The following is a 24899-nucleotide window of genomic DNA, read 5'->3' as shown; positions in this document are numbered from 1 at the left end:
TTGATCTAGAAAGTCAAAGTTACACAGAGAGAGAAGGAGAGGCAGAGAGAGAGGTCTTCCCTCCGCTGGTTCACTCCCCAGATGGCTGCAATGGCTGGAGCTGCGCCAATCCGGAGCCAGGAGCCAGGAGCTTCTTCCAGGTATCCCATGTGGGTGCAAGGGCCCAAGTCTTCCACTGCTTTCCCAGGCCATAGCAGAGAGCCAGATCGGAAGTGAAGCAGCTGAGACTCAAACTGGTGCCCACATGGGATGCTGGCATGGCAGGCAGTGGCTTCACCTGCTATGCCACAGCACTGGCCCCAACCCTTTATACTCTTAAAAGCTCTTTGTGTTAATAATTTTTTTATGTGTGGGTTATAGCTCTTGATATTTACCAAATTAATGATTAAAACAAAAAAAGCTTAATTGTTTTAATTCACTTGAACTTAATAAATTAATTATAAATTAACAAAATAGCATACTTTATGAAAGAATAACCAATTTTCCAAAGCAAATGTTATGAGAGGTGTTGTCCATTTATGCAAATCTCTCTCTTTTTTTTTTTTAGTTTATCTTCATGTATTTTTTTAGAAGGCTTTTATTTAATGAATACAAATTTCATATGTACAGTTTTTAGGAGTACAGTGGTTCTTACCCTCCATTCCTGCCCTCCCACCCCCACTCCCATCTCACCTCCTACTCCCTCTCCCATCCCATTCTTCAGCAAATCTCTTTAACATGGCTTGATAAAAGACTGCTTGATTCTCAGATCTACTTCTTCATTTAACTGCATTCACTATCAGGTGTCATGTTTCCTCTGATAAACTGAGACATTGTAATCACTTTAATATATATTTTTCTGATGTCATTACCTTAATATATGTATATTAGAGAAGCTCATTTTCCTCTTGGGTAGTTCTTTAAGCCCTTAGAGTTAGCAGAGCAGAAATCCCATTTTCTATTCCCAGAAATATAAAGTATGAGTCCTCAGGGCTAAGGGAGGTCTAGAATAATGGGAAGATCTGTAGGTTGGAAGATAGTGGCCCAGCTAGGAATAGAGCCATGTGCTCTGATCAGCCTGTGACTCCAGAATCACTTTAATTCTCTGAGTCTTCCCTTCTTTGTCTATGGGTTTGGTATGGAGTATTTAAGATCCTGTCTGCTTTTAGCATTCGTGACTCTAACAGAAATTAGCATGTCAGCTTAAGTGTAAAAATCTAAAAGTATTTAGGTTTTTTAGTCCTCAGGTTTTGTATGTTGTTTATTTTTGGGGTGAAAGAGACTTTGAGACTGAATAATGTGTCTTATAGTTACATCTAGGAACATAATCTTGATATATAACTGAATTATTGGTCCTTTGGAGTAGCAGTGTAAAAACCAAAGAAAATATAAATTATGAGACTTAGAATTGTAAGTGATATGACATGGTTGTGTTTGTGGAGAACATTTTTTATGTGGATGAAAATAATTGATTTCTCAGTCCCCTCTCATGTTCCTCTCATGTAATCTGATTAGTCTTGAGTTACTGTGCTCCCTGTTCTTTGGTTGCAGATAAAATATTTTTGTATCCTTTGCTAGGTTATCAAGAAAATTGGACATTATCTCAAGATGAATATAACAGTACCTGAGGATTACATTGAAGGATTTATTCGAGCCAACAACACCTTCCTTTATCAGCTAGTTTTTGATCCCATCAGAAGGAAACTCATCCCTCTGAATGCCTATGAAGATGACATTGATCCAGAAACACTAAGCTACGCTGGACAGTATCCTTTTTGAACCAGAATGTTTGAATTTGGGCCTTCTTTGATCATTTTTATCATGATGATATTTTTGACATTCAGTAAATAGCTTAAAAAATATTTTTTGCTTTTTATAATAAGATCTGCACTTTGTTAATTCTGATTACCTTGCTCATGGAATTTATAACCCTGAAGCTCATACACCATGCCATGCTGGTTACTTAGACTGACTTCACAGGAATATGCACAGGGTCAGTCACTTATGATCTACATTCCAAAGGTTGCACTTGAGAGAACTCCTGATCAACCAGCTTGATTTATCAACAGGATCACTGGGCACATGAGTTCACCAGGAGAGAATGCTTTCCCATATCTCCTGGCCACAGACCCTCAGGCTTATCTGGAGCCCTGAATCGCTTAGGTTGTGTCTGGGACATTCCCTGTATCTCCTTTGAAAGAGGGAGGAAGGGAGAACTTGAGGTGTGACTTCAGAAGATGGCCAGGTAGTGTAGGGGCAAAAAGACTAACAAACTGTTTATGGTTGCAGTAATTGGTACAGAAAGAAGTAGAACCCATTTGAGTCATAAACATGAAGGTTTTCTGTAACAATAGAAAACATTTTCTGGATTATTGATTGCTAATAAAGGCATTTTTCCTTAACTTTCTTCACCTAGGTATGTTGATGATGCCATAGCTCTTCAGATAGCACTTGGAAATAAGGATATCAATACTTTTGAGCAGATTGATGACTACAATCCAGATACCGCCATGGTAACATTTTAATGACTACATAAAAATACACCTTAGTCATGTTTCAGGAGTGCAAATCTTCATTTACTAAACATACTTTAAACATTTCTATATCCAGGTACTATACAGAATGTACGTTGAAAACAACTTGATCCTAGAGAAATTATCCTTCTTAGAACATAGGATTTCTAATTTTTTTCCAATTAATAAATAGCTACATTACTAGTATACTGCGTATACTAGTGTTCTACATATACTAGTATTCATATTCCCTTTAGAAGAAAATTATTTGGTGGTTTTTTACTCATCTGACATTTGATATTGTTGATGACTCAAATTTAACACTCCCCTTGGAAGTAAAAGCTTTTTTTTATTCAAGGATAATTTAGCAAATATTTAGTGAGCACTCCTGCTAAGTATCTTTGAACACTTTTCTGCTTCCTTCTACTGTTTGTTGATTGTGTATATACCATACGATTGTCCCCCTCTATTCTCTCCTTTCTCTTCATATTTCTGTTCATACTCAGCTCTTTTCAGTTCCTGTTTGTTCCCTTCCTAAGCTCTTGGGACTTTATACAGAGAACTCACATGTCTACATCTTTATCCTTCCACATCCGCACAATTTCTCCTCTGTGCATCAACCACACAGTTTTCCATATCTTTTAGACATCTGTGTGACCGTGACCTCATCTATCCCTAAGTCAAAACAAATTCTTAATTGTTTCTCACCTTTCCTTAATATTCTTGTTTTTAGTACTTGCTGCTATATAACATTGTATCTATTTTGCTTATCTTCTGATTCTTCCTAGTAGAATGCAGTTTTCATAAAGGCAGAACTTTGTGATCCTCAGTGCTGTGTTTTATTTAGCATACTTAGCTCTTTACCTCTTTCATCCTCTCAGACTAAAACACTGGGAAGTAAACCATGGCTTCCTTTTCAACTACTGTCTTCATTGTCTTTCTGGTTGATATTTTCTTCTGGTAGCTTTCAGTCTAATCCAAATTTTTTTTTTTACTCTTGCTTACTAATTCAGTACTTCACTAAGCATTTTTAAGTACTGTAACTAACATGGTTGGGTTAACTAGGGTTCTAGAATTGTAAAGGAAAATAAAATATTATTTTGTCTATAAGGTGTTCCTTGTGTTGAGAAAGGAGATGTACACATATAGAGAGAAATGTGGCAAATACTGTAATATGTATACTGGGCTCCATGGAATCGAATACATCCATTTAATTCCACGTAAGAATGCTTCATAATAATAGTTAACTTTTTTGCACATTTACTGTGTTGTAAGTATTCTAAGAACTTTACACATTTACTCTCTAGCAAGCCTCTGAAGTCAATACTATTAATCTGTTAATGGATGAGGAAACAATTACAAGGTTTGGTAACTTTGCCATATTACATATTTAATAAACGTGGGACCTGTGATGCCAAGCCAAGCTCTCTGCTCTCTTCTCAAAGAGGAATGTGCATTGTCTTCTCAGTTTGCAGGGATTAGTAGTTTTCATGATGGATGGGTATGCTGGGCTGAAGAAAATCACGTGTGGAAGAGGTAACATGTTAAAAGAACACTTAAGTTCATTATGGTTGGACCAAGAATTGAGTCCTAAGTGTTTACCATGGTAAGGAACCAGAGCTCCTTGAGAAAGAAAAAGAAGTAAGCCCGGGGAAGGTGACCACTGAGCATTGAAAGTTAACCATTACTGTCAGCTGAAATAAGTTGAGTCTACCAAGAGCACAAGTCTGTCATGAGACTAAAAGGGAACTTTATGTTCATCAACTCAATTTATGTAGACGTTATACTTAGGTTTGTTTCCTTATTTTATCTTCTAGCCTTTACTTTCCAGCATAGTAACCACCAGCCACAAGGAGCTATTTAAACTAATTAAAGCTAAATTGTGGAAAATTCCATTGATTTATTTCCTCCCTCTCCTCCTCCCCCTCTCCTTCTCTCACATACACATACTCTGCGGTCTCGTCCTTCAAGGCCCACGAGGTGTGAGATGGTGGGGTGATGCGAGGGTGTTCTTTGACAAGAAGCACTGGAAACAAGTTTCAGTGAACATGTCCATTTTATTAACGATCAAGCACACCTTGTAAAGGGCAGGCAGAAGGGGCGTAGCTAATTCAGAGCAATACTAATTCTATAGGATGAATTTGATATTGGTGCCACTATGCTTCTCCAATCAGCTTGAAGGTTATGTAGCCTAGTAGCTTCCCAGGTGGGTTTGGGCCACACCCAGGAGCAGTTTACCTGCTTGGCCTTCAACAGAAGGTGGTGGGGGTGGGGGAATGTGCCTGGGATCCTGCTGCCTACCAGCAGTCAGGCTAACCTGCATGGGCTAGGCAGGAAGTCTCACAGGATCACCCACAACAGTCCTTTAATTGTCCCTTTTTGGAAGATCCTGTTTCATGGTTGTAATCTCTTACTATAATCTTTTCTTCTGCTCTTGGCATTATCTCTTCTCTGAGTTTTTTATTATTATTATTATTGTTGTTGTTGTTGTTGTTTTCTGTTTGTTTTGGTGCTTCCTTTTTCACGTTGGGGCCTTTTTTCCATTTGTTCATACACAAGAGGCACTGAAAAGCTCATTGGAAGCTTTGTGTGACAAGTGAGGTTTATCTTGGGCTTCATCTTAGGTGGTCTGTTTGGTAACAGGCTGGCTTTGTTTTTTGTGAGTTCTCCAATGTCGGGATGTTTTCTCTAAAAAGAGATCTTCCAGGGCTGGCACACAGCGGGTTAAAGCCCCATCCTGTAGTGCCAGCATCCTCTATGGGTGCTGGCACTCCACTTCTTACCCAGCTCCCTGCTAATTTTTCTGGGAAAGCAGCACAGGATGGCCCAAGTCCTTGGTTCCTTGCACTCACGTGGGAGACTCGGAAGAAGCTTGTAGCCACTGCAGCCATTTGGGGAGTGAACCAGTGAATGGAAGACTTCTCCCCCTCCTCTTCTCTCTCTCTCTACCTCTGTAACTCCATCTTTCTCCCCCTCCTCTTCTCTCTCTCTCTGCCTCTGTAACTCCACCTTTCAAATAAGATAAAAAAGTAAATTAATAAAAAAAAAAAAAAACCTGGAGAAAGGCTCAGGAATTTAAGGTACCAGGTACTGTGGCAGGAACAGCTAGAAAAAAGGTGAAAAGAAGGGACTTATTTGGTCCCTGAGTTCCTAGATCTAACCTGAACATACCGTCATCTAACATCCAATCACTTTCAGAACCATCTGAAACCTACAAACAGTAGCATAGAAAGGTATTTCAAAAGATGGAGAGACCCATTTGTCTGAAAACAAAGATTAAATGAAAAGCTAAACATTAAATGGATTCACATTGCCCAACTCACTTTCCCTAACTGACTCTCAAAATGCAGATCTGAAGCCAGGAGCTTCCAGGTCTCCCATGCGAGTGAGTGTAGGGGCCCAGCACTTGAACCATCTTCTACTACTTTCCTAGGCCATAGCAGAGACTGCCCTGAAAGTGGAGCAGCTGGGACTTGAACTGGCGTCCATATGGGCTTTACCCGCTACGCCACAGCATTTTTCCCTCTCCAGGTTTTTATGGGTGAAGTTGGCTTCTCACTGGCCTCTTCAGACACTTGGGTTTGTTCTCTATTCTACTGAGCTTTTAAATTGTTAGGTCGGGCCTGTGCTGTGGCATAGTGGGTAAAGCCGCTGCGTGGAGTGCCAGCATCCCATATGGGGACACTGTTTGAGACCTGGCTGCTCCACTTCCAATCCAGCTCTCTGCTATGGCATGGGGAAGCAGTAGACAATGACCCAACTCTTTGGGCCCCTGCACTTCTGTGGGAGAACCGGAGGAAGCTCCTGGTTCCTGGCTTCAGATGGGCATAGCTCTGGCCATTGCGGCCAACCAGTGGATAGAAGACCTCTCTCTCTGCCTCTGCCTCTCCTTTCTCTGTAACTCTGACTTTCAAATAAATAAATAAATCTTAAAATTGTGATGTCTATATACAGTCTTAATTGCAGTTTGGAAGTCACAGATATAATTTTATTTCTAATGGAATTGTTTTGAGGGGTTAATGCTGAAAGAGAGTGACTGAAACGTGTTTGCTATCTACTCATTTGAATTCCTGTTATTATAATTTCATCAGGAGTGATTTTTAATCTTGTTTTTTTTGTCTCAGGAACTCAGAACTAGTTGGTTGCATTGAATGTATTCAATTATGAATGTGAATGTTATGGATCACTAACATTCACAAACCCAAATCCTTGTCAAGGTCTTTCCTTTTTTCATACAAGTATTTCTGAAAGAACCATTAATTAATGATTTTTGTTTGTGATTTACTCTTCCCAGTATGATTTTTCAACTTGCTTTTTTCTGTTTTTTTTTTTTTTTTTTCCCAGTAAAACCATCAGTGGACTCTAATGCTGTGAACCATACTGTGAAAATTGTCTTTTATACTCCTTTTCTCAATTGCATTATTTTCCTTGTTAATTCTCAAAGAATATCCTTGCTTTATTCCTTTTTGCCGTTGGTTCACCCTCCAATGGCCGCTGCGGCCGGCACATCGTGCTGATCCGAAGCCAGGAGCCAGGTGCTTCTCCTGGTCTCCCTTGCGGGTGCAGGGCCCAAGCACTTGGGCCATCCTCCACTGCCTTCCCGGGCCATAGCAGAGAGCTGGCCTGGAAGAGGGGCAACCGGGATAGAATCCGGCGCCCCGACCAGGACTAGAACCCGGTGTGCCGGCGCTGCAAGGTGGAGGATTAGCCTGTTAAGCCACGGCGCCGGCCTACCCTTTCTTTTAATGAAAGACTTAGATTCCAAGTTTCTGTGGGGTTTTTGTCAGGTGGGATTCTAATTACACTTCTTGTAATTTAACTTTTTCTCCTTTGACCTCTCTTATATTGAAATCTTCTCAGCAGCTCATTGGGTTCTCAAACGTGCTGTAATTGTGAATAACTTACATTAGCATAAAAAATTGCTTAGGGCTACTAACTGGCATTAAGCCCTTTCTCCCAGAGTCTTATGCAAGAATCAGTATAGACCAAAGCAGCTTTCTGGTTCTCTGTGTTGTCCAATAAAGATAACAGGTGTGAGTCTATTTTATAAAAGCCAGTATTTGTGACATAGATCACTTTGTTTTGGTTTGAACTCAACTAATTTCTAGAGATGGGATAATTGGTTACCTTAAGAATACAATTATATGGTTTTAAATCTAAGGTTCATTTTAAAGGATATGTAAATGATCATTTAGAGGGATATTTATTTGAAAGATGGAGTTACAAAGACAGTGAGGGAGAGACAGATAGAGAGATCTTCCATCTGCTGATTCACTCTCCAAATGACCCCAACAGCCAGGGCCGAGCCAGATAGGAGCCAGGAGTTTCTTTCATATCTCCCACGTGGGTGCAGGGGCCCAGATACTTGGGCCATCTTCTGCTGCCTTCACAAGCACGTCAGCCTGGACTCAAACAGGCACCCATATAGGATGCTGGAGCTACAGGCAGCAGCCTTACCACTATGCCACAGCACCAGCCTCCAATAATTTCAAGTATTAAAATAATTCTTGAATTTTTTTTAAAAGATTTATTTTATTTAAAAGGCAGAGTTACAGAGAGAGGGAGAGACAGAGAGATCATCCATCCACTGGTTCACTCGCCATATGGTCACAACAGCCTGGTTCAGACTGGAGCCAGGAGCCAGGAGCTTCTTCCAGGTCTCCCATGTAGGTGGCAGGGGCCCAAGCACTTGGGCCATCTTTCACTGCTTTCCCAGGCATATTAGCAGGGCGCTGGATCCAAAGTGGAGCAGTTGGGACTTGAACCAGTGACCATGTGGGATTGGGATGCCAGTGCTGCAGGCAGTGGATTTTTTTTTTTCAACTTTTATTTAATAGATATAAATTTCCAAAGTACAACTTTTGGATTATAGTGGCTTTTCCCCCCATAACCTCCCTCACACCTGCAACCATCTCATCTTCCACTCCCTCTCCCATCCCATTCTTCATCAAGATTCATTTCCAATTATCTTTATATACAGAAGATCAACTGAGTATATACTAAGTAAAGATTTCAACAGTTAGGCAGTGGATTTACCTGCTGTGCCACATCACTGGCCCCAGTACTTAAATTTTAAAGATCTTAGGCCGGCGCCGCAGCTCACTAGGCTAATCCTCCGCCTTGCGGTGCCGGCACACCGGGTTCTAGTCCCGGTCGGGGCACCGGATTCTGTCCCGGTTGCCCCTCTTCCAGGCCAGCTCTCTGCTGTGGCCTGGGAAGGCAGTGGAGGATGGCCCAAGTCCTTGGGCCCTGCACCCGCATGGGAGACCAGGAGAAGCACCTGGCTCCTGCCATCGGAATAGCGCGGTGCGCCGGCTGCAGCGCGCCAGCCGTGGCGGCCATTGGAGGGTGAATCAATGGCCAAGGAAGACCTTTCTCTCTGTCTCTCTCTCTCACTGTCTACTCTGCCTGTCAAAAAATAAAAAAAAAATTAAAAATTTTAAAGATCTTTTGTTCTGGCCACTTTTCTTCAGTGGCAATCTCAATTCTTGCACTGCTGATCTTAAGAAAGTTTCTTTTTTGTTTCTTAGAAATGGACTAACAAGATCACTTGACTCTCATTAATCTTTTCTCTGCTTGTTTATTCCCCAAATGGCCCCAACAGTTAGGTCAGGGTCACAATAAATCCAGGAGCCAGGAATTCCACCACGTCTCCCACTTGGATGGCAGGGACTCTAGTACTTAGCCCAGCTCCTGCTGCTTTTCTGGGCACATTTACAGGAAACGATCAGAAGTGGAGTTGCCAGGATTTGAACTTGCACTCTAATATGGGATGCCAACATCAGCAGCAGAAATTTAATACACTGTGCTACAACACCAGCCCCTTTATTATAATTTATGTTGCTACAGAGGGACATTAATTGATTATTTCTCTTCAAGTAAACTTTTTCCTTTTATTTTTTAGCCTGCCCAAACAAGAAGTCATAGTTGGAACGACAAAGCCTGTCAAAAGACATTTAATGTTAATAGCATTTGGCATAGGAATTATTGCCCTAGAATTGAGTCGGAAATTGTTTCAGATGTTACACGATTGAAGGAAAATCCAAGCACTGTTGGCATTGAACAAACTATTAGTACCAAAGGATTGAATCTCCCAAGGAAGTTATCCATTTTGAAAAGACAAAGAAGTGGTATGTGTTTCAGGTTTATGAAATACTAGTGAGTGTTTGTTACATTTAAGAATTCTTTACCAAACCAAAAGTCACTAAGATTTTCCTCCTGTTTTCTTCTAGAAGTTTTATAGTTTTGTCTCTTACATTTGGCCTATGATCTGTCTTGAGTTAACTTTTTTATAAACTATGAGGTAAGGATCAAGGTTTCTTATCTCCTCTGGCAGTCCGGTTGTTCTAGTACCATCTGTTAAAAAGTTGTCCTTTGGGGCCGGTGCTGTAATGTAGTAGGCCTCTGCCTGTGGTGCTGCCCCCCATATGGGCATCAGTTCATGTACTTAATGCCTCTCAGGGTATACATTAGCAAGAAGCTGGGATACGGAGTAGAGCCACAAACCAAACCTAGGCACTCTAATGTAGAATATGGGCTTAATGAGCTGCATCTTAACTGCTAGGCCAAATGCCTTCCCTACCATTTGTCTTACAGGGCTGTACAAATTGCTGCAAATCTACATAAATAACATATAGTATATATAGCTTTATATTTTCATTAGGATAATTTGAGAGACACTGAATTGTCTTGGTAAGTTCAAGATTTGCTGCATCTACAGAACCAGTCCCTCCACTCCCACATACACAGAGCTAGGCTAGCGACCTTATTACAGAAAGAAAGTTAGTCTGATATAGCTTATTCATGGATAAGCCTTGCTGAGGATCTCAAAATACTTATTTTTTTGTTCTGTAAGAATTGTTTCCTCTATAATAAACAGATTTTAGTTTTGCCAAGGATGAAGATCAAGTTTAATGATCTGTAGCTTTGCTAAAAAGCCGTGCCTTTTAAGAATTTAAGCCATCATTTTGTCTCTGGTATTTTGATATCCCTAATCTTGTGCTCTTACACCTCTATGGAATGAAAACTATTTTGATCCTGAGTATCGCTTGAACTAACTTAAAACATCTTAGTGCTATTTCTGTGTCCTTGCCTAGCTCAGACTTTAACCTTTTGTATTATTTAGTCTTAATGATTTATTTTAATACCACAGATTACATTTCACACATAACAGTGTCTCTGGGTCTCTGCTAGGCAACGAGGATCAGAGCCAGAATACAAATTAATTTTGACTGCGTGACAATCACATACTTTAAAAACTGTAGCACAAAGGTGGTATTTATAATAGCTCTAGTTTCACTGGAAGATTTTAAAAATCAGTCATTAATCATATGTTTACATGTTAAGTTGCTCTAAAATTGTTTTACATTCAAATCCAGGCCCTTAGAATAATGATTATTTAGTCATAACTATTTGATTTTGATTAGGATAATTTAACATGAAATTATACAGATAATTGACATTAAATGTTAAGTAATTTTGTAAAACACCTAAGGGCATTTTTGGTGGGGTTTTTTTGTTTTTTTTTTTTTGTTTTTTTTTTTTGAGTCATCCTTTTGTGAGGCATCGTTTTTTAAAAAAAGGACTTTATCCTTAGACACTAGGATATAGACTTTGAAGTTAAGGCCAAATCTCTAATCACAAGTGAAACAAAGATTTATAATAATTTTGTTTTTATTTGGCAGAGCTGTCAGAAGATGATCTGTTGAGTCAGTATTCTCTTTCATTTACAAAGAAGACTAAGAAAAATACCTGTGAAGATAATAAATCAATGAACTCTTCTGAAATGTTTGTGCCTGACCTGGAAGATGGAAGTACTAGTGAAAAAAGCTTGAATACCCCACCAAAGACAAGAAATAAGTTTGCAACATTTTTGCAGAGAAAAAATGCAGAAAGTAATGGTGTTGTGGTTCCAGGAACCAGAAGCAGGTATAGTCTTCAGAATATTATTTGTTGTATTATGTGCTGTATTGATATGTATTTTGTTGTGAATCTGGAAGGGGTAGATGTAAGACCCACTTCAATCTGATTATAATTTTATCAAGTGTTGCCTTATTCTCACCTAAAGGCATTGTTGTTCCCTTCAACTTCTGTTACTTTAGTATCTTTCCATGCAGATTCCAGAAGTTATATGTTGCACTGCAGAAACTCCCATTATTTTGGCCATTCCCTCTCCTCCACTTTCTTTAGCCCTATTTTTTTTTTTTTTTTTTTTTTAGTTTGCTTTAGAAATTAACACAGTTTTGCAAAGTATTTTCAGAAATATGTTAAAATATAGATGACTCTAAAGTTGCAGTATTACTTGAAATGCTGATGTCATGCTAAATGCTGTGATTACAAAAATAGTTTTCGTTCTAGAAAAGTTAGTGGCACGGTTGGGAGAAAAGGTGTATAAGGAAAATCTCTATGAAGTGTGTAAATACAGTGAAAGACACATGTGTAAGCTATTTTGAAAGTATTAAAGGGAGCTCTTGCTGGATTAATGGTTGGAAGCATTGAGAAGGAAGGGGTAAATGTTAGGTGTCACTACTGAGGTTTAAATGATTAGCAGGATGAATCAGGTAGACTGCAGCAGGTACTTTCTCAGTAGCATCAAACATCTTGAGCAAAGGTGGGGAACAGCTTGGGACACCAGGTTCTGTTGAAGGCTACTGTTGCCACTGCCAGAATACAAGTTGGGGAAATGGTTGGTGATGGGGGAGCAGAAACAGTTAGGAGGCCTGATTATGGAAGACTTTATGCCAGACTAAGTCTCAGTCAGGTGAAGGGTGATTCTATTCCTGTTCTAGAAAAACTACAGTGATCAAAAGAGGTGCTCAAAGATCAGTGAGGCTGTTGTCATAGTCCCTGTGAATGATGGTGAGATTTTTCAATAGTGTGATTTGTAGATTAAGAATTTAAATGGTGGAATCAGGTCACTCTGATTTAAGAAGTCTTGACTTAGCAAGTTACAGCTTGGTGTTTCACTTTTTTTTCCTAAAAGATGGGGCTAACAGTTGTAAGAACCTCAGTCTAGTATGAGATGCAAGCATCTGAAGTGACGTCTTACTCTGCACCAAATGCCTGCCCCACCTGAGCCTCACTTTAACTGATTGTTTCAAACCTTTCTCCTCTGGGGTCTTCTCCAGTCACGGTATAATACAATACAATTAAATGATCATTTTGATACTTCTGTTGCTAGTCACTCTGTAAAAGATGGGCAACAGAGTTTTAGTTGATATATGTTGAAAAATTTTCAGAAAGTTGACTTTTTGCATGTAAAGAAATTTTTGAGCTTGATTTCATTTCTAAAATTGGGTGTGAATCATTTGGAGTTGAACTCTTCTTTGGAGAAGAAGAATAAGAATAGAATTCATGTGTCTTTACAGGACTTCCCTACTTGGTCATTGTAGAAGCTTAAGGACATCTCCATGTCAATTTTCAAGGTTTTCTTCTTCAAGAGAGGTTATGAGATAATTACAGGATTGATGTTTTAACTGTGAGGATAAAAGGCAGAGTTGGTTCTGACTACTAGATAGAAATTTCTAGACAGAGTGTGATGGATTAAAAGTAGCACTGAGCAAGGTTTCAGTCACCATTTAATAAGTTCCTGAAGCCTCTTTCTTTATAAAATACGGATGATCACGTAGATAATGCTGTTGGAAAGGTTAATAACAGCTTTATGGATCAAGCACCTGGCATGGTGCTTAGGGATTAATACATACACAAGCATTCATTACCATCTTTTTTTTTTTTTTTTTTTAATATCATGCAACTAAACAGAGGTCTTAAGTATGCAAAAAGTTATCTGGAACCTGTCTGCTTTTTGGACATCTTAATTATCTTTATTACGTAGATACCTTTCCTAGAAACCTGCATGTTAATTTTTTTAAAGATTTATTTGTTTGTATGAAAGGCAGAGTTATAGAGAGACAGAGGGAGAGACAGAGAGATCTTCCATCCGCTGGTTCACTCTCCAAATGACTGCAGAGGCTGGAGCTGGGCCAGGCCAAAAACAGGAGCCAGGAGCTTAATTTGGCTCTCCCACGTGGGTGCAGGGACCCAAACACTTGGGTATCCTTCACTGTTTTCCTAGGCCATTAATAGGGAGCTGCATCAGAATTGGAACAGCCAGTACTTGAACTAGTGCCTATATGGGATGTCAGTACTGCAGGCAGCGGCTTAACCTGTTACACACAGGGCCAGCCCTGCATGTTAATTTTTGAGATATAGAAATACAATATTAGAAAGGTGACACCATAGGCTAATTGAGAAGAAGCAACCATGAACCAGGAGGACTTGTGAGTTTTAATTTTATTCCCCAGCTGATTAATTCTGTAACTCTGGGCACTGTCACTATAACTTCTCTTTACCTGTGAGACAATATATGGAAAAATAATTAAGTAGCATGGGCATTACTCTTTATCTAAAAATGAATTTGTGATCAGATATAGGTACATAAGCCTAATAAGAGCTTCCTTCCTGTCCTGTACCTACCTATATCACTTATCTAGGGACTTGATGAAAGGATAAAAAGAATTTTTTCTCTCTAGTCTTTAGTAAATATTCTGTTTAGAATTAATGTTTATTAAGAAGGTAAATTCTCTTTAAGTTTCATATTTACCAGATCACATACCTTGAGATTTTCCTTATAAACCTGAAACCTTCTTGAATAAATCCTCTTCAGTAATGATACTAAAAAAAAAAATTGTGACGCTGCTATTCATTTTTACTGGAGTGTTTAGGTAGTCTTTTTAAAGCTGCTACACTGATTAAGTAATATCTGTTCAGGAATATAGGAGATCAGTGGGTGAGTGTGCTATTCCAAGTTTCCTGATGATTTGATGCTAGGAATAAAGCTAAGAGAAGAGATAAATGGCTAATTTCTCCCCTTTTGCTTCTTACAAAATATGAAAATGTCCTTTCTGCTGCATATTTCCCTATTTGTTCATATGTTTGGTTACCAGCCATGTGTTTGTTAGCCACTGTCCTAGCTAATGTAAAGGGTACAAAGTCATGGACCGTACCTGCCCTCAAAGAGCTTATCTTTTGTTTGGGGTTAAGGTTAGGGGAAAGAATACCAATATAATGATTGAGTATTGATAAAAATGTGGAATTTCTAAATACATGTGTGTGTGTATGTGTGTGTATAGATGACTGCTTTTAAAGGAAAATACCATATAAAAATTTGTTGTATACATTAGAAAATGTATACAATTTAGAAAATGTATACATTTAGAAAATGTGGAATTTTGCTGTAATCAAAATTTAATTTTTGAATAAAATTCAAGATGTGTATTGCCTTTATTTATGAAATTATGTATTTGTGAGTAGACTTTAAAATGCTGTCCATCATTTCTATTGCTTTTTCCATTAGGTTTTTTTGTAGTTCTCTGGATTCTGCTGATTGCGTGTCAAAGAAAGAGAGCAACCAGGGTCTCAATGAGACAGTTGTCACAGAAAAGGAGAGCACTCCAAGTCAATCTGAAGACAAAAAACTGGAAACATGTAATTCAGATGATCAGATTCCAGAAGATGTTACTATGTTTGTTGATAAAGAGCCTCAGACTTTGAAGACCAGCAAATTCACACGGACCATTTCACCATCCACTTTGGGGACGTTAAGAAGTTGTTTCAGTTGGTCTGGGAATCTTAAAGAGTTTTCAAGAAGTCTGAGCCCCTCTACAAGCACAGCACTGCAGCAGTTCCAAAGAAGGAGCAGTTCCCCGACCTCTGTGCCTGAAAATAGTAAGCTGTGTGATGCATCTCAGTTAAAGACTGATGAGTCAGCTGATGAAGTCCATCCTTTCCATGAAGAAGGTTGTTCTTCACAGTCTCAGGAAGGTGTGGAATTATCATCACCACACAGTCTAAATACATCAAAACTGTCTCAGCCTTCCAGCAAAGATTCCGATTCAGAGGTAAGTCAAATCATGAAGATTTTCAAATTTGGACAAAGGAGAAAGACTGTTCATCAGATGATGGAGGAAATTTTGCTTAAATTTTGAAAATAAGTGACAATCTTAATTTTTCATTTAAATCCCATTGTGTAGAAAGTTCACATTTTATTCACTTGAAGGACTTGTCTCATATATCCAGCTTCTGTGTGTTTCATCTAAATCTGCTTCCTGGATCCCTATGTGGTCCCTTCCATTGACAGTTCTCTCTAATGTAGTGGCACAATTACAAGAAGAATGGTAATCTATGAAATGAAAATTTATCATAAAGATGCTATTTAAGTCATTAATATACTCTAGAATTCAATTACAGAAGCAGTGCAGCTGCTTTAAATTTTTATAGCTACTCATTTATGGAACTATTGGCTAAGCTTGAGATAAGCAATAATATTATAGTAGGAGAGGCTTTTTTTAAAGACTTATTTATTTTTGAAGATTATTTATTTGAAAGTCAGAGTTACACAGAGAAGAGAAGGAGAGGCAAGAGAAAGAAAGAGTTGGGGTGGGGGGGGTCCTTCTTTCTGCAGGTTCACTCCACAACTGGCTGCAGTGACTGGAGCTGCGCCGCTCTGGAGCCAGGAACTCCCTCCAGGTCTCCCGTGTGGGTGCAGGGGCCCAAGGACTTGTGCCATCTTCTACTGCTTTCCCAGCCCAAAGCAGAGAGCAGGATTGGAAGTGGAGCAGCCAGGAGTCGAACTGGCACCCATATGCCAAAGTATGCCAGAGTGCCAGCCCTAGTAGGAGAGTTGTTTTATTTCATTCAGCATTTTGACGGCCTCCTGAAATGGTTCGTAAAAATCTTCAGTTTTAAAAAATATTTTGTACAAGGTCAGTGCTGTGGCATAATGGGTAAAGCTGCTGCCTGCAGTGCCGGCATCCCATATGGGCACCAGTTCGAGACCTGGCTGCTTCGCTTCCAATCCAGCTCTATGCTATGGCCTGGGAAAACAGTAGAAGATGGCCCAAGTCCTTGGGCCCCTGTACCTGCATGGGAGACCCGGAGGAAGCTCCTGGCTCCTGGCTTCAGATCAATGCAGCTCCGACCATTGCGGCCAACTGGGGAGTGAACCAGCAGATGGAAGACCTCTCTCTGTTTCTCTCTCTCTGTGTAACTCTGACTTTCAAGTAAAATAAATAAATCTTTTAAAATAATATGTTGTACAAGTTACATCTCAAACTAAAATATTTTATGGTTTCTAAAGTAAAACTTTATCCTTTTCATATTAGATTCATTTTGTTTGATTTCTATTCTGGGTTTTTTATCTTTTTTTGCGAAAATTACATTTTATTTACACTGATTTTCCTCCTTTTACTTATTTTGCTTTTTGTTAAATATCGGTTAGTTGTCATAAAAATTTCATAGTAACAATTTTTTTTTTACTTGGGGGATTTAGGAATCTGATTGCAATATTAAATCACTTGATAATCAAGATAATCAGAACTCTAAGCTGCATTTATCTCATTTCTCGTCAAAAAGCACACTACTAAAGAATAAGGTAAAACATTTATTCTAAAATTAAATTTCAGAAACAGTCCATGCTTATTACCAGAAAAAAAGTCTACTTTCATACCTTCTAATAACATGTTTATGCTTGATTATAGATGTTTAAATTGTAAACTTGTTTTTCTTTTGTAGCATATACATTAAAGGTCTTTTTCCATGAACTTGCATAATCATTACATATAATGAATATTTAATATGCCATTGTTTGTGTTTATGTAACCCTTCATTTCTGTCATTTACTGTGAAAAATTTTTTTGCTAGAGCAAACAGTGCCACAACCAACATCTTATGGGTAAATACTTAAGTACATGTACATGGTCAGTCGGCGTGTTTGAATTTTATGGAGTGAAATTACTGATCCCAGGGCATACAGTTTACAGCTTTAAAATATGTTGCCAAAAGACCTTCTAAAAACTGTGCCTGTGGCAAGCTAGTTTTTAAGTCAATATATATAAATATTTCACTCTTTATATACCCTCTGTCAGATTAATTAATTTAAAATCTTGTTTTATGTACTTCACTCTTACTATGCTAAGAAACAACAACAAAATTTCGGTGGCTCCATGCTGTGCACAGGGTGAAAACCAACACTTCAATGGAAACAACCTAAATGTCAATAGAAATTTAAGTAAATTATACCACATTTATACAGTGGAAAAACAGGTAGCCTATTCCAAATAAAATTAAGCTCTATATGCAAAAAGGAAAATTCTCCAGATATAGTACTAAGTGGGTGAATGTATTACTGGTCAAAATAATTATGATACTTTCTAAAGAAGACATTTATAAATAGCATATTTTTACATAAAGAATAGTTTGAAATTAACTAAAGGTAGAGTATTAAAACGGTTGTTTATTCATTAGGTTCCTGGGCTACATAAATCTAGTTCTGCAGACTCCCTTTCTACCAAGATCAAACCTCTGGTGCCTGCCAGAGCCAGTGGGCTGAGCAAGAAGTCCACCAGCATCCAGAGGAGAAATCACCATAATGCTGAGAACACGCCAGGATTGCAGATAAAAATCAGTGAGCTGTGGAAAAATTTTGGCTTTAAAAAGTGAGTTGTTTTGTTATTTATTCTAAAATAGGATAAGCTGTTTTCCATAATTTCCATCCCTTTCTCTCAACTCTTTTTAATTTCATATGAATCAATTTCTGTTTCTCTCACTGTGAAAAAATTATTTTCCCTGTTGCCTTTACCTGACTCTTTAAATTTCAATTTCTACATATTCATTTTAATTTCTACACATTCTTTTACTGAAACAATGGAAAACCGAGAAACCTCAGCTTTCAGTCTGATTTTGGAGTCTCTCTGACGTTAAACAAATTACTTATCCAAACCCAAGTATCTCGGCTTTCTTTGATTCTTATCTCACAATTGTAATGAGAGTAAAGTTAGATGAGGATTTAGGGGTAATGCTATACACACTTCCTAAATTCTCACATCTAAAATAGGGTGAATCATTGAGTTTATATGATGAATTTGTCAGATTTCTAATTTATATGGCAAGTGCAGTTTTGAAAGATTTGATTCTCCATACAGCTATAATCTTTTAACCCCAGAACTTTCTGTGAGGCTGCATAATTTCCCACAGAATAGCATCAATTTATACTTGATTTTCTTGTTCTTTTCGTTAAATACGTTAAGTCTAATCATCAAAAAGAGGAGTGGTAGATTAAACCTTACATAAAGGAAATATTATCCCAAATGAGATAGTAGAAGTTGAAACACTGTAAATAAGTAAGTGCTGGAGAACTGCTGCTTTTTTATTTATTTATTTATTTTTATTTTGACAGGTAGAGTTATAGACAGTGAGAGAGAGAGACAAATGGCCAAATGGCTGCTACGGCTGGCACTGCGCCGGCCAGGAGCCAGGTGCTTCTTCCCAGTTTCCCATGCGGGTGCAGGAGCCCAAGCACTTGGGCCATCCTCTACTGCCCTCCTGGGCCACAGAGAATTGCTGCTTTTTTTGCTTTGTGTGAAGTATAGGATTAAATCATTTACTTACTTGAAAGGCAGAGTGACAAAGACAGAGGAAGAGACAGAAATCTGTCATTCACTCGTTCACTCCCCCGTTGTCTACAAAAGCCAGGACTGGGCCAGGTGAAAGCAGGAGGCAGGAATTCCATCTAGATCTCCCTCATAGGTAGCAGGGACACAGGTACTTGGGCTACCATCCACTGCCTTCTCAGGCATATTGTCAGAATCTGGATCAGAAATGGAGTAGCCAGAACTCAAACTCTCATGTGGTATGTGGGTATACAAAACAGTAACCTAACCTGTAATACCCTGCTAGCACAATTTTAATATATTATTTACTTGTGCATGATTTTGTAGACTCATTCTTTGCTATTTCACAAAAGTACATTATATGTACTCAGTTGTATATACTTGATTTCCTATTTTGACATAGAATATTAAGAAATGTACCAAAAGTTGAGATTTAATAAAATTAACAGTTTTTACTGGTTTGTCAAGAATGTTCTGTAGACTTTTTTTTTTTTTTTTTTTAAAGATTTACTTTATTTATTTCCAAGAGTTATGGGGTGGGGGGTCTTCATCTGCTGTTTGACTCCCCAAATGTCTACAAAGGCCAGAGCTGAACTGATCCGAAGCCAGGAGCCAGGAGCTTCTTCCAAGTCTCCCACGTGGGTGCAGGGGCCCAAGTATGTAGGCTATCTTCCGCTGCTTTTCCAGGCATATTAGTAGGGAGTTGGATCGGAAGTGGAGCAACCAGGACTAGAACTGGCGCCCAAATGGGATGCTGGCGCTGCAGGCCTGAGGCTTTAATCCTCTGCGTTGTAGCACCAGCCCCAAGACTCTTACAACTATTTTTTAGCTGCAAATGCAAAGAGGTGGAGAATACAAACACTATCAGTATTACTTATACAGTTCTGTGTCACTATCTTCATTCATGCTCATTTACCAACAGTTATACCCAGTTATGCTTTAGTATCATCAGAACAAATGTCAGTATGGTAGAAAAAAGCAAATGAAGCCTAAATGTTATGAAAATAGTTACAACACTCCCCCTAAGAGAAATTTCCAGGGTTTCATGGAACATACTTTGAGAATTGGTGCTAGAGGGAAATTAAGAGTACAACAGTAAAAAAAAAAAAAAAGAGTACAACAGAATTGTTAAATGCTTTTTAGAAAATAGGACTTATTGGTTTTTAATTTTTGTTGATAGGAGATTGAATTACTTGTGCTATCTTGATGATGTGATTAATTTTTATGGCTATAAAGCCTTCTTCCAGTGAAAAAAGGAAAAAGATGTGGGGTAACAAGATAGTTCTTAACCATCTGTTCATTCTTCACTTAGATTAGTTCTTAGCCAGATTTGTGAGTGGCACTAAGAGGAAAATTATTTAAAATCTCTTTATTGGGATCATTCTGCCTTAGCAGATATATCTAGTAATAGCCTACCACCTACATTGAAAGGTAATTTTGAAAATAGGATGGAGATTAAGAAGCAGAAGTCAAAATATATTGAGAGTATTCAAAAAAGAAGCTGAATGTGTTATGTAATGCACATGTACAATAAAGGTCTTATTTTCTTCATATCCCTTTCCTATGTCCAGATTATTTTTTTGCTAATGGTCAATACTTTAGAAACAACTAATTAATTTTATTACATTTTATCTTGCAGAGATTCCGAAAAGCTTCCTTCTTGTAAGAAGCCCCTGTCTCCAGTCAAAGATAACATCCAACTAACTCCAGAAATGGAAGAGGATATATTTAACAAGCCTGAATGTGCTCATGTTCAGAGAGCAATATTCTAACAATTGCAAACTGCTAGGAGGCTGTTGCTTGCAAGAGAATCTTATCAATTTGAAGTCCTTATTTGAGAATAAGGCAATTACCAGCTTGAAAAATTTGTTCTTAAATCTATGCCATTTTAAGCATATAATTTGTTTTGTATATTAACTATGTAAGTCTTTTGCTCAGCTTTTTCAATTTTCACAAGAAGCTATATTGAAGAACAATTCTATCTTTGACAGGTTTTGGAAGTTTTAATTAATTAGGAAAATCCCCTGGAATGTATACAATTCTGAAGATTTCTGTTTGTCTAGTAAGAAGATGTTAAATATAAAGCTACAATTCTGTATTTTTTTCTTAGAGGAAATCTGTTTCTCCAGGGTTCCCTTTTTCCCACCTACTTTTCCTATCAATCCTCAGGTTGAATTAAAAATAAAGCTACTGGGATGGCAGGTATAGTTGAAAGGGTTAAAGATCAGTAAACAAATGGGACAATACTCTGATATTCCTGATGAGTTTGATTGGATTGCAGATTGACAGTCCAGGACAACTATTTTCAGCTGCATGTGAGAGGAATTACTTCTTTATCATTAATATTCTTTACTTATTATTTTTATTTTATTTGAAAGGCTGAGGGAGAGAGAGAGATCTCTTCTGTCCACTGTTTTGCCCTCCAGATTCCTGAAATAGCCAAGGCTGGGATAGGCCAAACCTGGGACCCTGGAACTCCATCCATCTGGTTGCCTATGCAGGTGGCAGGGACTCAACTACTTGAGCCATCATCTGTTGCCTACCAGAATACCCATTAGCAGGAAGCTGTATCAGAATCAGAGTAACCAGGTCTTGAACTATGCATTCCATGATGAAGTATGGCCATCCCAAGCCACAGCTCAACCCAGTGCTCCACAGTGCCTGCCCTGATCATTAATATTCTTAGCTTAAAATAACATCACTTTTTCTTAATATATACCTTTTTTAAAGTGTGGGCTTAAAGTTCCTTAACATGTATGAGTATTTCAAAGTAGTGCACCAAATACTGTGGGATATACTAAAGCTGCAAGGTCTGTTAAGTGTATACACTACAGGGAAATAGGCAGATGCCTGGGAGGAACCAACAACCCAAGTGAAGATCTGAAGGGATAGGAAGTAGAGGGATTATAAGAGTGCAAAAGGATACAGGGAAAAGGACCTAAAGTATCCTCACTTTTAAATAAAACTTAGTGGAGGGCTCTTGGGAAAAGATAACAGAATGAAACAAAAAATAACCAAAAATTCCTGCATGAAAATTTTAAAAGACCCAATCAGGAAAGATCTAATCCAAAGAACAAAAGCAGATTTGAATTCCCTGTGAATGTTTCCTAATATAAAACAAATTATGACTGTGATTCAAACATTGTCTATAAATATTTATTTCCTCAATCACTTAAAATGCCACTTGAACAACAAAATGAATAAAAAATTCACAAGCATTGGCATAATGGAAGAGGAGACATCAGACAAGGAAACCAGTGGATGGCTGATAAGTGATTTCACATAAAAGGTAATTGAAATGATGGTATAAGCCAACAAGAGGTAAAATTCTAGATAGGCTTAGTAGTTGAAGATACAGTTTCTTCTGAAGCCAACAGTGCAGGGTTAGGCTAAAATTAGGATTGGTTTTGAAAATCTTTAAAACACAGGGCAAGGGGAAGATGGCTGCAGTGCCAGTTTTCAGTTTCCCAAGTCCCCACATAACAGCAATTGGATGGCAAAATCAAAACCCCATGAATACCATCTGTAACATCCAAATGAAGACAAGCTACCAACAGCTGGGACACCACAAGACACTGGCATCTATCCAGGTGAAGTAGACAGATGAAGGGCCATTTTTGGGCCTGAGGACAGAATGTTAGAATAACCCTTGATAATGCACAGCAGACAACACTATAACAGCATTTGAATTTGGGAGATGCATTGCCCTTCCAGTGATGAGTGAGTGCAAGACACTTTAATAAGTAAAGGCTAAACTAGAAGGGACACAAGCACTACAGATAATTTCTTAAACTAGGTAAAACTCAGGAATGGAAAATATTTTTTAAAACTAGAAAGTGACATTGAAGATAAGGGAAAGAGCATATGGAGTCGAAAATTCCAGAAAACTTCACTAATTATTTAAGGGAAACCTTTTAAAGTATAGTCTTGGGGATGGGTATTTGTGGTGTGATGGATTAAGTTGCACTATTTAAATGCCCACATCCTATATCCAAGTGCCTGCGATCAAGTCCCATCTCTGCTTCCAAACCAGTTGTAGATGGCAGCTGGGAGGCAGTAGATGATGAGCTAAGCACTTGACTCCCTGCTGCCTGTGCAGGAGACCTGAAGTTCCTGGTCTGGCCTTTCCCTAGTAGTTGTAAGCATTTGGGGAGCAAATAGATCTCTCCCTCTATTTGTCACTCTGCCTTTCAAATAAATAACCTTTAAAGAATAAACTGCATTCTTGTGGTTGATGTAGTGGTTAAGATACCACTTGGGATGCTTGCATACCATGTTTGTGTGGGATCATGTTGGGCTCTGCTTCCAATTCTAGCTTCTTACTATGTACCCTGAGGCAGCAAGTAATGGCTCCACTACTTGGGTCCCTGCTACCCATGTAGGAGACCTGAATTAAGTACTGGACTTCCTGCCCTAGCCTGACCCAGTTCCAGGTGTTAATAGGCATTTAGCAAATGAAACATCTCTGTCTCTGCCTTTCAAGTAAAAATTTAAATAAAACACACTTGTACCTAATATGAACCTAGAATAGTTAGTCAAGGCATAAATGATAAAAGGGAAAAAAATCCTTGGACTAGGCAGAAACAGTGATAAAGAAAAATTACTTGGTGATGAGACCTTTTCACCATTTCATGCCTGAAGAAAATGGAGTAACATCTTCAAACTACTTGGGGGAAAATGAGACTTGAGATTTAACTCCAACAAAATTGACATTCAAGTATAAACGTAGCAAGACAAGCTTATCTAACATACAAAAATTTGGAAAAGACTCTTTCCTTAATCTCTTCCTCAGGATTGTACCAGAAAATGAGCTCCAGATAGCCAGGAATAACCAGAGAAAGAGTGACATAGAGACTAATGGTAAGCTTTAAGGATGATAACATCTACAATTAAAACTAAGTGACAGTAAAAATGAAAGAGAATATCATATGCAGAAACATTCCATTTCGCTGATGATAGTTGTTACTTGAGGACCATTGTGTCTATATATGGGGGATAGAAAGTATGAGATACAGGCGCACCTTAGAGATAATGGGGATTCATTTCTAGACTACTGCTATAGTGTGAATCACAGGAAATTTTGGCTTCCTAATTCATATAAAAGTTATGTTTACACTATTTTGTAGTCTATTAAGTGGGCAATAGCATTATATCTTAAATTACACATACTTTAATTAAATATTGGTAAAGATGCTAATGCTCATCTGAGCCTTCAATAAATCATCTTTGTTCTGATGGAGAATTTTTCTTCAGTGGTGATGGAGTAAGCATGGTATTTGCTGAAGGTTGGGGTAGCTGTGGCAATTACATAAGACAGCATTGAAATTTGCAGCACCCATTGACTCTTCCTTTTCTGAAAGATTTCTCTGTGGCATTCGATGTTTGATAGCTTGTTACCCACAATAGAACTTTCAAATTGGGATCGATTCTTTGAAAGTCTGCCACTGCATTAGCAACAGTTTAGGTAATATTCTAAATCCTTCAGTGTCATTTCAGCCATGTTCACAGCATCTTCACCAGGAGTGGATTCCAACTCAAAAGACAGTTTTCTATGCTAATCCATAAAAAGCAGTTCCTTGTTCCTTAAAGTTTTACCCTGAGATTGAAACAAGTCAGCCAAATCTAAAGAATCTACTTCTGATTCTAGTTTCCTGGCTATTTTCACTACTTGTGCAGTTATTTCCCTCACTGGAGTTTTGAACACCTCAAAGTCATCTATGAGGATTGGAATCAACTCTTCCAAACTCCTATTAATGTTGGTATTTTTACCTCCCATGAATCATAAGTGCTCTTGACAGCATCTAGAATGGTAATTCCTTTCCAGAAGGTTTTTAATTTACCCAGATCTATTGGTGACTATGGCCTTATGTAATGTATTTCTCCTTGATCCATAGATGTAGAATGAAATATTGTGTTAGTAGGCATGAAAATATTAATCTTGCACATCTCCATCAGAGCT

At 38.3% G+C, this 24899-nt stretch overlaps 1 protein-coding gene across 2 annotated transcripts in view; it reads left to right on the top strand.

Annotated features, from left to right (window-relative positions):
* The window catches only part of EXO1 (exonuclease 1), a 37639-nt gene extending 13027 nt beyond the window's left edge, over positions 1–24612 (top strand). For both annotated transcript variants that reach the window (XM_062210657.1, XM_062210658.1), the window contains exons 8-15: positions 1558–1745; positions 2396–2492; positions 9397–9622; positions 11177–11420; positions 14848–15391; positions 16822–16923; positions 17796–17986; positions 20580–24612. In XM_062210657.1, coding sequence (XP_062066641.1) covers positions 1558–1745; positions 2396–2492; positions 9397–9622; positions 11177–11420; positions 14848–15391; positions 16822–16923; positions 17796–17986; positions 20580–20712 — 1725 coding nt within the window. In that variant the 3' untranslated portion in view covers positions 20713–24612. The remainder of the gene's footprint in view (positions 1–1557; positions 1746–2395; positions 2493–9396; positions 9623–11176; positions 11421–14847; positions 15392–16821; positions 16924–17795; positions 17987–20579) is intronic.
* The last annotated feature ends 287 nt before the right edge of the window (positions 24613–24899 follow it).

This window comes from Lepus europaeus, chromosome 14, assembly GCF_033115175.1.
Source record: "Lepus europaeus isolate LE1 chromosome 14, mLepTim1.pri, whole genome shotgun sequence".
Classification (NCBI taxonomy): domain Eukaryota; kingdom Metazoa; phylum Chordata; class Mammalia; order Lagomorpha; family Leporidae; genus Lepus; species Lepus europaeus.
Note: the sequence above shows the minus strand (reverse complement) of the source record. Positions and strands in the feature narration are given on the sequence as shown.